Raw genomic sequence first — 19,001 nt, 5'->3', positions numbered from 1 at the left:
GCACGGGATTTGTGTAAAAAGAAAAGACAGAAAAAGGGGGCTCTCCAAGTGGTTTCCAGCTATTTTCAGGTTTGTGGAAGCAGCACTTAAGTGTGCTTTGGACATGGGACCGTGCGTCCGCCGAGAGAGATCCGGTGCCATAGGAAGAGCATCTTCCTGAAGAAGGAAAAGCCCGACATCGGGAGTTGTGTTAATATATATATTTTTTATAATTTATTTATTTTTTTTACCGAGGAAGGGAAGCTGTAGGTTTTACGCGCCGGAATGATGCATCCCAATCGCGGCTTCATTTTGCTCCTACTCAACGGAACCGCTTGTTTGGTAAGAAAAGAGTGTGGATGTGGGAAAAAAGTCACACGCATCTTAGTCTTGCACATCTAGCTCCGAATAACCTTATATCACCCATGTAACACCTCGTGCCCGCGCCAAGCGGGACCATAAGATGTCTGCATCCCATTTACAACAACAACTTGCTGCAACTTGCAAACTTGCTGATATAAGTGTACAAAAAAATAATAATTTACACAGAGGTGCATGGATGACAACTGATAACCGAGGCGACGCTGATCAAAATGATACATTACCAGACCATGCAGGTCATTTCTGCCATTTCTGAGATAATTCTCCCTTGCTGGCATCTGTTTTTTTGCAAACGCATTCCCGCCGACATCTGTGATATTTTTGCCCTCACTCCCAATTTTTAAGACAATAACATTCACTTTGACCCCGCACGGTTCAACTACGGCTGGTGCACCGAAACTATTCTCAGGGGGACAGTGGCAGCGTGCGGAGCGCACTGTGCCGCCGGAGCTCACAAACGAGTGTATTATGCGCGTTTGAGGCCGCTTCACTCTTTAAACCTGTCATTCACTGTGAAATGTTGGATGACTTAAAGAACGTGACAGCCCGTGATCGTGTTAATAATTACAGTAAAATAAAATAAATCAATTAAAGGAGAGGAAAGAAAAAAAGAAAAAGACAATGTACAAAATCCTTAGAAATAATTTTTAAGAGTTTCCTCATTTAATATATATACTTCACTGAGTTTGTGTTAGCCAGGAGCACATAAAAAACCGTATACAATCTGAAGAAAGCAGTTTTTTCTTCAGTAGCCCCCACATTAAGTTTTTAAAAAAGAACATTATGACTTGTTTTTATTATGACATGCTGCAAGCAGGGCCATGTGGTCATACTATGTGGAGACTTACTGTAGAATACCTAAGACAACAGCTAGAGTACTCTTTTCCCATCAAAGATCTACAGAGGGACATGCCACAGCTTTTTTGACTAACTGTCAGATATGATTAAAAACGGAATTTATACTGTAGGCAGAGAGATAAATGGGAAATTAGTGAAACCTCATTCAGAATAACCTTCTGTTCTCTAACTGTAATACAAAAATATTCAATAGTAAAGTGTGAAACGTTCCTCAGGACCCCCACTAATCTTTAGCACCCAATGTGTACACACTGAGCTGTTTCTGTAGTCTTAATAAATACTTCCAGCATTACATAACTTTACTAATCAAACTGGGATCACCCACTCCTCTTTCATGTGGCAGATTTATTAAAAAGCAGCCTTTAATGAGAAGTCAGCCCTTGATTCCCATGAGAAAACTTGAAAACATTCTTCTGCTCGGAAACCCCTGTGCTGAGTGGTGTTCAGTCATCACAGGGCCCAGGGAATGAGACGAATAAAAATAAAAAGAAAGAAAGAAAATCACAACTGAGTGAAATATTGAAAAGTGAAGTGAAGGCGAGTAGCTGTTCACTGTACCTGTCTGTGACGGCATCCATTCAGGGATGACCTTGTGGGTTTTGTACTGAGGCATTCTTTCTTCAGATGCTCAGAGTAAAGTAATAGTCCTTTTGTTGATTTGAGGTCTAAGAGACACTAGCTGTAAATGACTAAACACACATTTGGTTGACACAGAGCTCTCTCCACAGATTCTTCAGTCCTTTGTGAAAGAAGAGACCACACGCTGCCTTAAAATATGGGGGATGAGTGCCTTTTCAGTTGTATAACTAGATACGAGAGTGGGGATAATAGGCTCACTTGTTGTCTTGGTTCTGGAAGCATTTTGTGAGCTGCAGGGCTACATCCTATTGTAACCCAGAAGGTCTGTGGCTAATGATAATGAAATTAATTGGGGCTCTTTCTCTCCCTCGCCGGACCATGTATCTATGAAAAACGTACATGACATCCCTCAGCAGGAGACGTTGGGTAATTCATTAGCCCTGTGACATTGATAAATTATGGCGCAATTAACAAATTAAGTAACTTTTTATTTCGCACCAGAGCCGTGATTAATAATCGCATAATCCCACTATGCATTAAAAATTTGATCCGGATGATTTTCTGTTGTAATAGCTTCGCAATTCTCAGAGAGGGTCGCGTCTCGAGGGACGCTTTTGCAAATGGCTACTAATATAGATGACTATTAACACGAGGTGCCAGTGTGGTTGTTGTTTCTGTGATGAATGATGTGTTTCAAATGTTAATTATTCTCTGTATTTGAATGGAGGGTTATGAATAATATAAACCATCTCAGTTGTATAATTGGCTGCTTGAGAAATTATGTTTATTTTTGGCAGCAGATTGGTGAGCTTCACTGATGAAAAATATCTCAAGCTGGCTAGATTTATTTGACTGAAATGCCAGTGTGCATATGTCAACAGAATAAACAGGATTATTTAGCATGACAGTTTGATTTGTCCTTTAATGTCCTTGGGACAGCAGAGCCTACATGTTAACTTAGGTTTGCAACTCACTACTGTTTTCTATACTGACTATTATATATTTTTTGAAAAACAATATGTATTCTGTCAGCTCCAGGTAAATCTTCAAACATTTGCATGAAAAACCATGGAAATAATCAGCACTAACCGACTAAATGTTTCAGCTGTGACTTCGTAAGAACATACTTCATCACAAAACCGATCCAGCAGCTGATGACACATTGCAAACTGACAAGTACAGACAGGTGTAAAGATGAAGGGAAAGAGAGGAAGGGAAGGGAGGTGTAGATAAAGTGCTAAAAAAGGCATATGTTGAACATCTGCCTCAGAGGTCTATACATGTCAGTGACAGTCATCAAAGATTCTAATATTTGCAGAAAAATGCATCAGAGAAAACATGTTAATCTATGTATAATGCCTCAAGGCTGATGATCTGAATCCTTTGCCCGCCAGTAAAATCTGGGATGGGTGAGGTCAACGAGGTGTGCTCTCCTCTCTTTCAGCCATCTGAGTAACTAGAATGAAGTGACCTCAAACAAAGCATTGAACTCAACTCCTCCAGAAAACTGCAGATTTGATAGATAGATAATCCTTTCATTTATGGGGACATTTTCAGTGTCACAGCAGCATATAATTAAGGACAGTGCACAAGGCAAGAAAAAGTTAAATAAATAGTAGTTATACGTGTGGTCTACTTTGCAGGCTTGGTTGTACAGCCTCACAGTAGCAGGAAGAAAGGACCTCCGGTAACGCTCCTTCCATAAAACACGTTAACATATTTGTACATGCCCACATTTTATTTACCCACAAAAATAGATTATTTGCTCAGGAATTCTGTGCTGTAACCTTCGCATGGTGAAAATTGGGGTTGCTCGGCTCTTTGTCCACGCTCACATTGAACACAGATGCTCTTTCTCGCAGGATCTTTCTGGAAGGGATCGCCTCAAGTAGCCCTTCAGTGGCCGTGAGCGGCAGAATTGCTTTATACTCGTTCTGATTGCTTTCTGTACGGACACAGACGCTGGCCATTATGCTTGATAACTGAATTCCACCTCTGTTGCTCAGCGCAAAATGCCACTTTTTGCAGATTGAATTTCTGCGAAGACATTCATACATACTCAGAGGTCTACATGCCACACTCGTCTCCGTGCATGGAGGTACTTTCAAGAATTCACTGTGAGAAATTAGGATCTAGTTCTGCCAAGTGTTTCTTTTCTAAACTTTTACTATCACCCTACATTTGACTTTGCCGTCAGCAATGAATTTAACACAGCACATCAGTTAAAAACAAATTATGTTTCTACACTCTAAGCTTCCAGAGCCCAAATCCCTTTTAAAACAAAGAAGGGATTGAACGCTACGGAGTGAACACTTGAATCATAACATAACAGTACAACAACTGAGACAACAAAAGACCTTAAATCCAAGCTGCCTGTAGGTTGTCTGGAACACCACAAGACAGCATGGTGCAACAATGCACAAACGTGCATTGCGCAAACCTGAAGATTTGTGTGTAAGGTTAAAAAGCACAGGCTGTCTGACGCTAATTCTAACCGCATCAGACTCCTCGCTCCGCTTTGACCCATCACAAACTCTTAGATTCATGTTTCTGAGATACCTGTCCGCCTCGCAGGGTCGCTGACCTTGTCCGCCCAGATACATCCCCGTCTAAGCAGAAACACCACCTTAATCCTGGGAAAACAAATAGAAGACATAACTCAGTCTGATACAGCATGTATTGCATGCAGTCACAAGTTAAAGACGGCAGCAGCAGACTGGATACCTTTTGCTTTCTCACTCTTTCACACGCAGATTGCAATGATGATGGCAATCTCACATCCACACAGAAACACAAACTCATTCATAATTGTCACATTTCCTACATAAGAAAAGTCTGACGGTGTGATCCCAGTGGAAGCAGAATAAACAGTTTACTGTCCTGTACTTCCCTCGTGTGAAAATATAACAGATCATAAGAGGGTGATCTGAGAGGGACAATTATCATGCAATGATATCTCCAGCAGCAGCGCAATATGCACTTCTTTTATTAGCCATCCACTTAAAGGAAAAGAGCAAGTGACTGTAGACTCTCATCAACCCTGTGGTTAAACAGCTAAAATCAGAACACTCACTTTATTTTATTCGGGAAACAAAGACTCTAACTGATTTAATAAATGATGTGCTTTTGGAGGGAGGCACTTCAAGACAACTCGTTGGACTAATCCTGAGCATATATTTATCAGATTTCACATGGTGAATAACTACAGTACGGCATCAGTGACACAAAACACAAAACTGCATAACCTTGATCAGAAGTTATTTCTCACAATTTAAACCTGATGCAGTTATTTTTCCAAATAAAAATGTTTCGCAATTCAGCTCAAGGCTGGAAATATGTGAAACATTTGTTGGCATTTTAGAAGTCGTCAAACTTCTAATGTGAGCGAATCTGCGTTTTTTTCTGTTATATTACACGGAATCTAAACTCTCACTAAAAGCCCATAACCTTATCTAAATTACACTATTAGTTAATCAGCTACAAAAATATAGCAGTGAATAATTATAGCGATTCTCATTTTGCCGCCCGTTTTCAGAATTTGCAACAAATCGTTCAGTTTATTGTTACGTCACAGCTTCAGCTTTTATTTTCATGAATTTCAAATGCTCTGGATATGGAATTTATTTTTCCAGCACATTTTAAATTAAACATTTGTCAACTTTAACTCCCTTTTATAAGAATGCATTCGTAGAAGTAGTTGGTTTGCACAGATAATCCTTACATGCTTACTTAGATTTGATAGGAAATAAGACAGCTGGCCTTTTTGGATTTTAACTTTGCCTGCATATATGATGCAACTATATGGTTTTTTCCACTGTGACTGTAGTTTGGATATTTTTTTTCTCTCTTTTGCTTCATTCAAACAAATAACCCAACAATGAACAATCACGACACAATATATAAACATGAGGAAGCAGGGGATGAGCAGGCCTCGGCAACCTCTTCCTGCCTGTGAGGTAAAACAGCTTGAGTTATGCACATCCACAGCATGAATGACCCCAGAGGTGCACATCTTCCCCCCTGACCACCCAGTGAGCTCCTCCCCCAGCCTCCCAGCAGAGCCACACCAGAGACTGAGAGAAGCCACGGCCCCTGAAACACGGACAGCCCTCCACGGTGAAGTGCAGAGCTGTCCTGAGACAGAATATGCTGTCCGCTCAAAACCGGCACTATTTATTGTGGCATTGCTTTGTGGGAGACTGCAGAGGAGACAGAGCAGACCCTAGAAGAATATCTGCAGGTTTGTCTGCGGGTTTGGATAGTGAAGCGTGGATTACAGTGCACAGCTTAAAGAAAAATGACTCGCAGCCTCGGGTAGAATGAGTGGGTGTAACTCCCAGGGGATCCAGATAAAGATGCGCTTGACTTTCACACAGAGGAATAACTAAGGATGGGAAAATCCATAACAGACATTTTAATTTCACAGAGCTTCGGTTGGAACTGACAAAAAATGCAAACTGTGTCAATATAGAATGAAGTTTTCATTGTTTCAAGATCTGTGGGCATCTCAACAATATTAGAAAAGGCGATGTGGGAGCAGGGGATGTGGGTTTATTTGAAGGGGGAACACTAGGCTGTCAGTGTAGCTTAACTCTGAAGGAAACTGAAGCTTTCGTGATGCCGCAGGCTCTGTGGTTCATGCTGACCTCATCGCGGTGTGACTCGAGCGGCTGGATACCACACCAGAGTAGGACCAGTGAGCAAAAGCCCATTTATACTCCCAGTTCTCTCGCAATCTGTAAACAGGCAGTTCTGCATGAATGAACATCTAGCGTACAGTTCACCAGCGTGCTGGCCAGTGACGGAACAATGAGTTTCGGGGTCAGAGTGGTGCACATGTCCAGACAAGGCCTGCTGAGGGTCTTTACAGGGGTTTCCAATTAAAGCAGTGCACAGCCACAGGGATGAGGGAAATTTGAGTACAACAAATGGATAATAGGAACATTTTTTGAAGACCACATCGATTTCTGAATTGTACTGCAAATGAAGAATATAGGACAGCAGTTATTACAACCTTTTATTGCTGCAGGAAACATCGATGTGAGCACTCATGCACTCAGTCCATCCTCACTTCACAGTGACCTTGTTAAGTGTCTCTAGTTGGCAAAGGATCGCTGACCTAAAGCACCATATAGATTTTTTTTTTTTGTCAGTGCATTAGTGACAAACGGCACATGCAAGCATTTTACCTTGCAAGTACACATGCTGCTAACCACTGAAGCTAACATTTCGTTAGATTTGGGCAGTTGTAGCTTACAATCATAGTAAAGAAGAAACCAGCTGTTGAGATTGGCCAGCATCTTAAAGTCATATTATTAGTTTCAACATCATTTTTGTAGCAGCCGCATTCCTCTTGTTTTTGTTTCTGTGGTGACATTTCCAGATTGTCTCTAATCCAGCTGAGATGGACTGCAGTTCGCACCTGTTACCAGGGAGTAGTGTCAAATGTCTCCCAAGCAAGCACTTGGGATTGGATTTCACTTCCCTGCTCACATTTGGGTTTATTGCTTAAAACACAGAAAAGACCTAATTCAGCTAGAAGATTGCTGAGGCAGTTGGAACTTCAGACTTCTGAGTGACCAATCTGTTTGTCAACTGTAAATAGACTGTCCAACCTGTGATTCTAGACAGAACTTAAAAGCAATCCCGTGTGCATTTATGATGCTGCAGTGACAGTGCCTCAAGAAATTCTGGGTATACCAGCAGTTGTCCACTAATGAGCGAATCCCAAGATTCAGTACCTTTTAGGGCTACTCTAAGTGTAAACACTTACACACTCCTACTGGAGAGCTGCATAGCTATATTTGTCTGATTTGGCCACTTAGCACATGTCTACTGAAGCAATCCAACTGCCTTGCTCAGGAGCATTGACTTTTGTGTAGCAAGACAATTGTTTTGTTTGTTTTTTTGGAATTGAAACTGACAGCTAAGTCAGCTAATTTGTGTATAAAATTTAACAACAACATAAACTGGGTGCATTTAGTCAAGTACCAAAACCTTGAACATTTTTACATCTGAAACTCCATGACATAATTGTGGAGGTATTCCTTTTATCAGACCGGTGTGAATACTGTAGCAGCGGCTTTAATCAGCTGCGTTCCTTCAGTTCAGACATTGCTCCCCAGCCCCTTGGGAAGAACTGGGGAGAAACTGTCCCCCTGCCACCACTCTCATCCTTCTCGCACTGCCAACTTGTCGATATCTTATAATGTAAAAATTTGATAGCCAATTCAGAGCCTGGCCTCACTCTGAGCATACAAAATGAGCCCAGGTCCACTGAGACCACACAAACCGAACCTGTCCAAAAGGAGCTGGGGGGGGGGGGGACGCTGGAGGATGCAGAAAGGTAGAATGGATTGGCAAAAGACTTAACAATAAAAAGATTCAGTGTAGTGAGTTTATTCACCTGCAGATCTAAACTCCACTGACCCCCAAGTAGCATGAGTAAATTATTCATAAGAGTCAAATGGCTTGTTTCTTGTGAAATTACCTTTCTCTCCCTCACCTCTTCTTGGATATACACTAGCCAGAAGAATAATTAGTTATAAGGGCACAGGCATTTTCCGACTTTAATCATGTAACAGAGAAATCTCCTGCAGTGTGCATATTACATCTGGAGACGGGTAGAAGAGATGGGGTGGGGGGTGGGTGGGTGGGAGGGGAAGAATGAAGTATTGGCGAACACTTAAGAAATCTGAGCTGCCTGGGTCTTTAATTAAAAATTGATGTCATATTAGAGATGAAGATTTCAGCTCAACAGCCAGAGGAAAGCGCTTATTGAACTTGTCATCTCCCCAGGACAAGCACATGTTTTAAGCCCTGTTGGGTGGCTCAGTAGGCAGATAGTCTATAAATCAATCAACTTACTTTATTGAAGATTCCATATGTGCAGAAAAGGCAAATTAAGTAATTACATGTAGGCTATGTTGGAAACACATTTCAAAACTTCAAATAAATTTAGCTCCAGTCACCACGAACGTCGCAATAACAGATTTTTTTGCCATCGTCAAATCAACACTGCCATATCATCACCGTTTTATGGTGGACAATTGCCTCATTAAAATACCAAAGATAGATAGATGGAGAGAGAGAGAGAGAGATTTGGAGCTGTGTTTGTGTCCACAGTCACCTTTCTTTTAGCTTTGTCTAGTAAGGAAACACGATGCTCTAAATTCTCCACTATGTTCAGGCTAGGCATCGTGCGGCCGTAGACAATGTACAGTCAAACAGTCAAGTCTTGTCATTACAAATACCCCTTTTAGATTATTAATAGGTATTATGTCGTTGTTTTTTGTGCAACGGCTGCCTTAATAATTAACATGTTTGATTCATAAAACCACAGATAATGGTAAAAATAGCTTCAACTATCACCTACTGTCTAAGACATTTTCAATTAGTTTCTATTTTTGTTGTTGTTTCCTTTTGCTTTACCAACAGTCTGAAACCCAAAGAGTTTCAATTTGTCATGACAGAAAACACAACTAAATTCATTAGACCTTTAGTCTCTGAAGTAGATTTCACAGCTCATGATATTTACACACTTGGACACTTGGAATGTGTACATTTTGAAGCAATATCCTACTCTGACACATGGTCTGTCACCAGGCCCTCGCTCCTGTGAGAGTTATGGCACAGATTTAAGCTAAGTCGCCCTTTGATCTCTGTGCCACAGTACATTATGGCTACTGTGTGTTTCTGTCACCAGGGGAAAGGGGTTAAAATGGCATACCTGTCACTGTAACAGGGTGATTATTGCCCATGGAGCAGGCAGGCTTGTGAGTATCACTCCCCATACTTCCTGCTGGGAGAGAGGCCTGGGGCCTGTGCTCACTGAGGCTGAATGACTCACAATTACCACAGCGACAGAGCCCGCAGCCACCTCCCATCCTCTCCAGCCGCTTCACTGACTCACTTAGCGCACATGACAAATGACAAAATCACCCCGAACCTCCACCCCCTCACTAAGACCTGATTGCCCATCGCCCACACTTTGCCTACAGTACTTAAAGCTGGGATATATCTTGCCAAGCTCCATGAAACAAAACAAACTTTGACAGAAACTTGTTCTGGCCATTTAAAACATTACACTCAGTTACATTATACTGCGGGTTTGAGGTGTAAATATTAATGTGACCATGTGAACCGAAAAGCTTTGAAGTTATAGCTGCAGTTGAAGAAATATGCTGAGGCTCATCAAAACACATCTTTAATGTTACATCACTAAAGAACTATTATCTGAGGTACAACATTAATTACTCAATTCTTATCAGAATAGGAGTCTGGTAACACACCGTTTGGATTTTATTATGGGGTGTGTTTCAACCATAGACTGTATATAAATATGGACAATGCATCCCCACTTCCTTGCATGGGCCAAACTGACACTATTTCCCTGGGGATACAGATGGCGCCATCGTGTGAGTTTAGAGGTAGAGTATGCGCAGCACTCGAGTCCGAGAGTCAAGCCACGTGGAGCCACGTTATCGACAACCCGCCCACCCCCAGACTCACTTACGTTTTCGTTTGCTTAATATTTCGCTCTGCTCTACCTCTGCCAATTACAAAGAAATGTTTGGGTTATACGCTGCACTTTTTCTACACTTGCTTAAATTTATTTAATTTTTTCCAACTCTCACGGTCCTACGGGACCACTTCACAGAGCGGTTGGCATGGTAACTTGTAGTCATCATGATGTCACATCCTGTTTCTGTAGCGTCTTGAGTATGCATCAGCATTATATTAACTGCCTAAAATGACAGATTAAAAAAAACCAAAAAAAAAACACCATGTATTTTAGTGTTTTAGTTTGGCCCACTTCCCATCCACAAACATGGAGGGTGTGGAGCTTATGACCTATACTGCAGCCACTCATGGGGGGGAGCTCTACTTGCTTTGGCTTCACTTTTGAGAAGCAGTTCCATTGCCCATCTTTATACAGTGTATGGTTTCAACTGATGTGAATAAAAAGTGCCTCAGCAAGCAACTGGACAATCCAACAGCCAATCAGAGCTGTGATGTTCAACTCCACAGCGCTCAGGTGCCATGTATGACTACATCACGGCTACTCTTCTGTCCATTGATGGATAAAGCGTGTCCAAACGATTTGATTGACCTGGAAGATCTTTGCCAGAGGAAAATCAGTTCCCATCAGAGTGGTTCCAGACCAACTTTAAACCACAAAAAACCTCAAAGAAACCTCACCTAGAAACCTCAAAGATGACTGTTTTTAATATGAAAACGAGTGAGCGACATCATTACCAAGATGACATTAGAGCTCAGTGGTTATCAAAACAACAAAGAGGTATGCTTTCGGAAATGTGAAACTATTCCACCAAAGTGAAGCACTGCATAATTAATCTTATCCCTTGTGAAGACGTCACTGAACTGCATTTATTTTACACCATTTCACTTTGCTTACAATTCAAAAGTTAAAGTTGGAAGTGTGCTGATAGTTAGATCTTACACCTCATATACTTCCCTAGTTAAACGCAGAGAGGTGAGAGAATTGTAGCAGTATGCAGTTTTTCAGAATGCAGAATGGAGTGGAAAAGCTTGTTGTAATATTTAATGAGGAAAAATGTGATGTGCCGCCGTGTAATGTGTGACTTCAGTGACGTTCGAGATACATCATTCACCTGACATGCAAATATCATTTAAAAACCCACGCTACTATCCATTTACCTGCAAAAACCACCACTGTGTTTAAAGGCAAGGTGGTGTGGATGCTGCAGTCATCATTACCGCTCTGGCTCAGTTTCTTTATTCTTTTTCTTTTTTCTCAGAGCCATATTAAGCTAATTCTAACATTTGTCTTTGACAATGATGCTGTACATTGAATCTGACACCTCCAGTGGTGCCAGACACTTAAATCTTCTGTTCAACAATAGCAAGGCACTCACTTCATCTCCTCTCCTGCAGCCCAGTCTCACAAGCCTTCTAATGAAGACTGTACAGGAGTAGAAGGGAGAAGGAATGCCTTACTTAATGTGTAAGCTACAACAAAGCTTATTGCAATACATTTCTGCTCGGATATGTGTGCAGGCCCCATCAGAGAATCACTACCAAAATGATAAGAACCTTAAAACCAAGGGGAAGTTTTGCAGAAATCAAGGGTGACATATTTTTTCAAGAACCCTAAGGGGACTTTTTGTAGGACACTGCAGGGGCTCTTAAGTGCTATCTGGGGAGGTAGGCAGAGCGCTACCCTCTGTGCCCAGCAGCCAGCAGCTCATTGAAGAAGAGAAATCAAACACAAAGTCATCCTTCTGTAGGAGCCATGGGGACTGGTGTCTCATCAAAGTCGTCCCGTCATCCCCCAACTCCCCCTTCTGAAAAAACAGACAGGTTTGTAAAGAGTAAAATCAATAAATCTTTAGCGCTTTCATTTTTTTCATTATTAATGAGTTCTCAAAGAAGATATCAGAACTATCTGATTCAAGAGGAAGGAGTCGTTGTCAGGAACTGTTGTCGGCCCCTGTGGGGAGGCTGAAGGATCTGAACAGCAGTGTAGCGTAGCATCAGACAGGTAACCAGAGCAGAGGGCGTCTGGCCTGTAACACCCCCATAGGAATAAAGCCAGATTAAGGGAAGAGGGGAGTCCTCTCATCTGAGTCCAAACATCAGACCACAGCCACATCAGTGGGAATCCTTTCAGGGCAGGTGAAATGTGATACACATTGTTATGAAAGGAAATACATGTTTTTCGGAGAGAAAGAAAATCAATATCACTGACTGACTGACTGCAGAGCAAGTGAACAAATCTGAGGAAGCTTGAAAAACCTGCATAAGATTGAATAAAAATGAGTCCGACTTAATAATCCTGACTAAGCCTGTATAAGGAAGCCCTGGCAGTCAAGACAGTAGATGGATCAGAGCACAGACAGGGATGCATGCATTATGCATCATTGTAAAATCTCTCTGGGTGGATCACACAGACACACATACACACTCAACCCAGCGTTCACATTTGCATTACTTATTGTTTGCTTTTACCACAAGTCAAAATTCACAAATGATGTGTGTGTGAGTTCTCCACTGTCAAACCTGGAGGACAAAACAATGCTGGATACTTCCATGGCACATTAGATAGAATCTACCTGTTAATAGATCATTACCATTGAATAATTACCCATTTTCACATTCACAAAGCTACTGCTGAGCACAGCAGCACTATGTTATCTCTCCCCCTCCTCTTCCCCTCCTCTCAGTTGATGTTAACATCTGACAGCTTTGTGTGTGCGCGCGTGTGCCGATACTGACTTTTTTTTTCTTTAATTAAAACACTGGAAGTCTTAATTGGACATTACACTTTATTCTTGGTCCCTCCCGCTTGCCCACCTCCCCTTTCTCAAACACTTTGATCCTCTGACCAAATGTTTCGAGGCAATAACAGTTTCCCCTGCACTCAGACTCACACAGCAGAGCTTATGAAGCAGAAAGCTTACCTTTAAACAAGAAACACTGCTGTCCACTTTTGCTTTGCTCCAGCATAATTTTTGTATACGAACCATTTATTTATTTATTTATTTATTTTTGTCATTTTGGATGATTGTCTCATTTACTTAAAATGAGATTGTTTGAGTAAAATGCCGTTGGCAATGTGGAAATATAACTGCTGTATACTGTATAACTGCAAGCATAAATACTGCCCCTTTTCATGCATCCACCCACATATACCAACCTCCAAACTCTGTTGTCAAATAAACAACTTTAAAAAAGAGTTTCTTAATGACAGCACTTTACAGTTTTACAGCCCTTGTAGAAAAATTTCTGCCCTCGCAAATGTTGATGAAATTCCTCAAGACCACACAGCATGTGAATTCAGTTTTGGTGTGGATTTTAAGTTTGAATGTGTTCTTCGATCCCTCTGGACTGAGCAGCAGCTCAAATGAGGCACATGAGCCCAGTACAAGCGAGCTTAGGGAATTACATCGGCTCTGTGAAAACTAGATATAAAGGAGTATTTGTCCCACAGCTGAGGTAAACAAAAAAAAAAAGGAATAATAGCAAAACCTGTAAAATTTCAACCATTTATTTATATATATAACACTGATGGAATGTCACAGTTAACACCACTGGAGGTATGAGCGGTAAATTAAGTATCGATTAAATCTTTAATTTGGTTTCTGTCCACGTTTCTTTCTAGCTTGTTATTAACAGCCTACTTTCTTTCTCTGTTTTCTCCTTCAATCCCCTCCCCCACCATCTCTTTCCAGGTGGCACTGGGTCAAGAAGAAGATTCCTCTAGCCCCAAGAGCTCTTCAGACGACTCCTCCAAGACGGTAGGCCTTCTGAGCGGGCAAGCACCCCTTTCGCCCCTGAGCCGCTGGATGCTGCACAGTAAAAGCAGAGCTGCTAATGCAACCTCTCTGGAGCTGCCCTACCGCTCCCCGGTCCCTTTCTCCAAGCAGGAGTTTTCTAAGCAGGAGTTCTGGGAGATGCTGGGCAGTGATCTACTCAAACCTGACACCTCAAGCTCCAGGGTCAAACGCCGGCCAATTGTAAAGACTGGCAAGTTCAAGAAGATGTTTGGCTGGGGAGACTTCTATTCCAATATCAAGACAGTAAGGCTTAACCTCCTGATCACTGGCAAAATTGTTGATCATGGTAATGGCACATTCAGCGTCTACTTTCGACACAACTCCACAGGCCAGGGCAACATCTCAGTCAGCCTGGTGCCACCTGTCAAGGCAGTGGAGTTTGACCTGGAGCGACAGAGCGTGGTGTACCCAAAGGACTCTAAGATCTTCAACTGCCGCGTGGACTATGAGAAGGTGGATCGCAGCAAGCGTACCTCGTTGTGCAACTATGACCCGTCCAAAACCTGCTTTCAGGAACAGATCCAGAGTCATGTGTCCTGGATTTGCTCCAAGCCTTTTAAAGTCATCTGTATCTACATTTCATTCTATAGCACGGACTACCGCCTGGTGCAAAAGGTCTGCCCGGACTACAACTATCATAATGAGATGCCCTACCTGCCCTCTGGCTAGAAGACTTGTAGGGGGGAGGAGAGGCAGGAGGAGAGAGGAAAAGGGGGATGAGTGGGAGTGAGTGCAGCAAGTGAGGAGAAAACCAGGGCTGTGAATTGTCCTTAGTGCCATAGTGGCAGTGTGGCACCTTAAAAAAACCTTCTGTAGCCTGACTATTCTAAGATGTAAAAACATATATGCAAAACAAAATCTACGGTATGCAGATATTGAGGCATTTGGAATGCTTACCTACAGCATTCATTAACTGGACTGGTAATGAAAAATCAAGCACCGGCAACATGCACATTCTTACCTCAATCCAGTTTCTAAATGCCAACTTCTTGCCAGCAGTTTCTCTCCTCCATTAAGTCATGTTGTGAATGTCCTTTAATCACCCTTTACAATATTGCTCTTTTACAAAGTCACAAGGCAGTATTTTAAGCTAGTGTGCGCATTTAAATGCTGTGATATGATTCACTGGAGAATGCATACAAATTCTGACTTTATTACAATTGTGATTTAGTTTTTGCCGTCATAAACTATAAAACAATCATGATTTGAAAATACCACAGAGAACATAAAACATTATTTCACAAAGAGAATGTGGTGTAACCAGACGCAGGACCATCCCGGTCATTATGTTTTTTATTTTTTTATTTATTTATTTTTTTATATGAACTTAAATCCATCCCAGAAAAATAATGGAAGCTTCTGCCCATACTCAGTCTCTATCTCTCTGTCTTCATCCTGTGATGCAAGCATCCCACCATGTCATCTTCAACGTCTAGTGTTTACCTACCAAATCTAATCACAATATATCCTTCGGTTATGTTGCCCCCACTTCAATAAAACAGAAATAAAGAGGGAGAGAGAGAAAGAATGATACAATTTACACAGAAAAAGAAATTACTCAACAAAGATTCGGGACTAGGGCTGAAGACAAGTTCAGTGTGATGGAAATAACTAGATTCTGCATGCAGATAGAAATGGCCCTCCACACTTAAGAGAGAGAGTGCAAGGTGGGGGAGTGAGAGACGGAGAGATTCAGTGAGCTCTTTTAATTAAAGTGGAGAAGGAGACGTAGAGTATGCAGCGCCTTCTTTTGTCTCCTCTGTATGAGAAAGATTACATTTTGTTGCCGTCAGGATTCCTGATTTCACGCCTTGATAACTTTGACTGTGTGAGGGAGAATGCTTTCTCCTGACAAATACTGTTCACTAAAGTCAGCCTGTTATCTTGAATAAATGAAAATATTATCACAATAATTACATATAATTTAATCTCCTTTAGAACTAATTAAGGTTTCAACGAGAGGGCAAAATGTATTCCTTGAAAGCAAGTCAGCGGGTAGGAGGATGAGAGGACGTTCATGGGGACTGTTGTGGGTTTTTTTTGCGTTGAGCCAGCAGCTAAAGCTCAGCCAAGAGTTAACTGCTCTCATTAAGATAAATGGCCACTGGCTGGCCCATCTCATGTTGCTCTCACAAACAATATCAGTGGAGAGCAGCGTACAATGGAGCTATGAATTAGGTAGCCTGACATTTTGTGTGCTGAGAGGTTACCACTGTCCTGTTTATGAGGACACAATGACTTCTTGGTTCATTAACAACGAACAGTCACACGACAGGTGTGAATAGCCATTAAACAGTGACATCAGATAACCGGTTTGATGCTAATGTACTGTGACATCAGTGATATAGCCCAGATCAGTGCACGTGCATGCTTGGCTGAAACTGCACGACAATGTCCCAGGTGGACTCACGCAGCAGTGAACGGTCACCGTGAAGCCGTCCTCCTGTGGGGGGAGGCATAATGCCAGACATAAATGCAGCGCCTTGACAGCTCTGTGCGAGCTCGGGAGAGCAGGAGTAGGAGGGGAAAGTTTTTCATTTCCTCCCATAATTTTGCAACAAAATCAACTTGTGGCCAAGAGCAAATGGCAGCAATGCACAATCATGTCTGCTGTTCATCTGTCTGGTCTGTCTAAGGACACACATGCTTGGACGCCCTGCTTGCTGACAACACCCTCTCACTATAAGTATTTCAATATCAGGACTTCTCACTGAGGAGATTTTCCTAAGGAGGCTACTATCAATCAGAGTGTCAGGTTACAGTCTGTGCATATTTATTTGAAAGCCCAGTCCCAGCTGAATATACAATATAGGCTTGGCAGCAACTCAAACTAAACGCCTGATACATGCCTGAAAGTGCTTTTCCTGAAATAGAAAGTTTCATGTGTTTAAAATGCACCCCCCAGCATCTTGTGCTCTGTTCATCCATGTCCTCATCCTCTGGCTCTCTCTGCCCCTTTCCTCTCCAGACGTCCGCATGTTACTCAGCCATATGCCCCGCTGTCTTCACGCTGTTGTCCTCTCCCTGCGTGTGGCCTGGCTGACTGGCCTCAGCCTCCTTTACCCTCTCTACTTTTCATACCCTGTAGTTGAACCATGCTGTGGGTAGTTCCTCACTGCTGCCCCGCCCACCCCCTGCACACTGTGCTGAGCTGAGCTGGCTAATCTCTGTGAGCTTAACGTCGAGCCAACTGAACATCGGCAGTGAGAACTCCCCTCGCTCCATCTCAATCTATTTCTCTCTATATCTATATCCCATCAAACAAATGCGTGTGCACACACAGTCTTAAGATGTGCTGGTTTAGGTATTTTCCTCTCTCCTGTTCAAAGCATCTTACATAAGCCCCTGGACTGTGAGGACTTGAAACCTCCTCGAGAGCATACCAACAGAGTGCCCAACACAGATACGCCCCAGTAACCTCAATACTCCTCCCCTGTCCTGCAGGGCATCTGAAGAGATGTTGGGTACTAACACGCGACGGAATCAAAGCTGGGCAACACAAGCCCAGAGCACTGTACTGATGTTGAAAAACCAAGGACACATGTTGGGCTACCTACAGAGAAGAAGCCCCTTACTCTGCTCCTTACTGCTTCTCTCAGTTTTACAGCAATACTCTCACTGAGACTCCATCCTCTCCGCCTCTCCGGGGCGAGTTAAAGAAAGGCTGCTGGACTGAGTTTAAGAGACAGTCATGTTGCTGTGGGACAGACAGTGTTGTTATGGCAACAGCCTTATTGTTGACCCATCTGGTGCCAACAGACACGTGGGTATTTGGCCTTAGAGACTGCAAGACAACACTGGTCCACTCAGCAAAGAATAGTAACAAAATGAGACTGTCAAAAACATAAATATACATGATATATAAATATATATATATATATATATAAATAAAAGCTAAGAGTCCTCAGATCTGAATAAAATTGTATTTAAATGTGGGTCATGCAGTGAAGGTTGTCTGTTTTACCTTTTTGTTGCTCATGGTTTTGTTTCTCTGTGTCATGTGAATGATATACTGTATGGATGATATGATATGATGGCATTTACTGTGGTTTTCAACATTCTAAAAATCAATAAAGTACACAAAAGTACTTGAGCCACTTCGATTGTAGAGAATCAGGCTATATCTGGTTTTACTTTGTGAGTAGGAAGAGCGTGTCAACAATGCTGAAGTCTCTGTTTTCTTGTATTTGCATACCCATACTGTGTGCCAACGGCAAAGAAAAGATGTGACGAAAAATTTCTGCTGAGGGCTCTTGCAGACATACACGCAGAGAGAGAGAAATAGGAGGAGGAAAAAGGAGCAGAGAGGAAAATGGGGTTGAGAGAGGAAGGAAATGTTTCAGCTGGAGTGATGCATGAACACAACTTCATCCCCTAATTAGCCTCCTCTTTATGTTTTTCCCCCCACTCTCAGTTTCTTTGTTGTGCATCTTCGCGCTCCTCATTCATTTTAGAACGCAACTGACATTAAATTCATACTGCTTCTTAATTAAATCCCAGACAACTGTTAACGAGGGGAAGGGTTCAAACATTCAGCTCACAACATCCCTTTAAACACGATCGATTACGGCATGGCTAGCGGCAAAGCCAGACCCTCCACCCCATTCTCTCCATACTCCCTTGTTCCCATAAAAGTGCTGCCTGCCTCAGGATAACCTTGCCGGGGATGATGAAAGGGAAGCAAATAAGTCAACATGGAGACAGAAGAATAGAAATCTTACTTGGATGAAAGCAGAATTGAGGTTAATGTGAAAACTGAAAGCAGCATACTAGGTCAGATATGTGCACGGACACACACAATGCAAGACGTGCACAAATGCATAAAGAAGGTGGAAAAAGTGGAGGCTGCAATCGTTGATAATGGAAATAAGAGCTTACAACAAG

The 19,001-nt window shown here is 42.2% G+C and overlaps 1 protein-coding gene across 1 annotated transcript; it reads left to right on the top strand.

Moving 5' to 3' along the window:
- Window positions 1-264: 264 nt before the first annotated feature.
- On the top strand, window positions 265-14,786 carry LOC311506442 (neurexophilin-1; the record flags this gene model as incomplete). Its single annotated transcript, XM_084570393.1, has 2 exons — window positions 265-321; window positions 14,013-14,786. The coding sequence occupies 2 exons, from the start codon at window positions 265-267 to the stop codon at window positions 14,784-14,786; spliced, it is 831 nt and encodes a 276-aa protein (XP_084426519.1).
- Window positions 14,787-19,001: the final 4,215 nt, after the last annotated feature.

The sequence above is a fragment of the Chelon labrosus genome, assembly GCF_963514085.1.
Source record: "Chelon labrosus genome assembly, chromosome: 21".
In the NCBI taxonomy this organism is placed as follows: Eukaryota; Metazoa; Chordata; class Actinopteri; order Mugiliformes; family Mugilidae; genus Chelon; species Chelon labrosus.
Note: the sequence above shows the minus strand (reverse complement) of the source record. Positions and strands in the feature narration are given on the sequence as shown.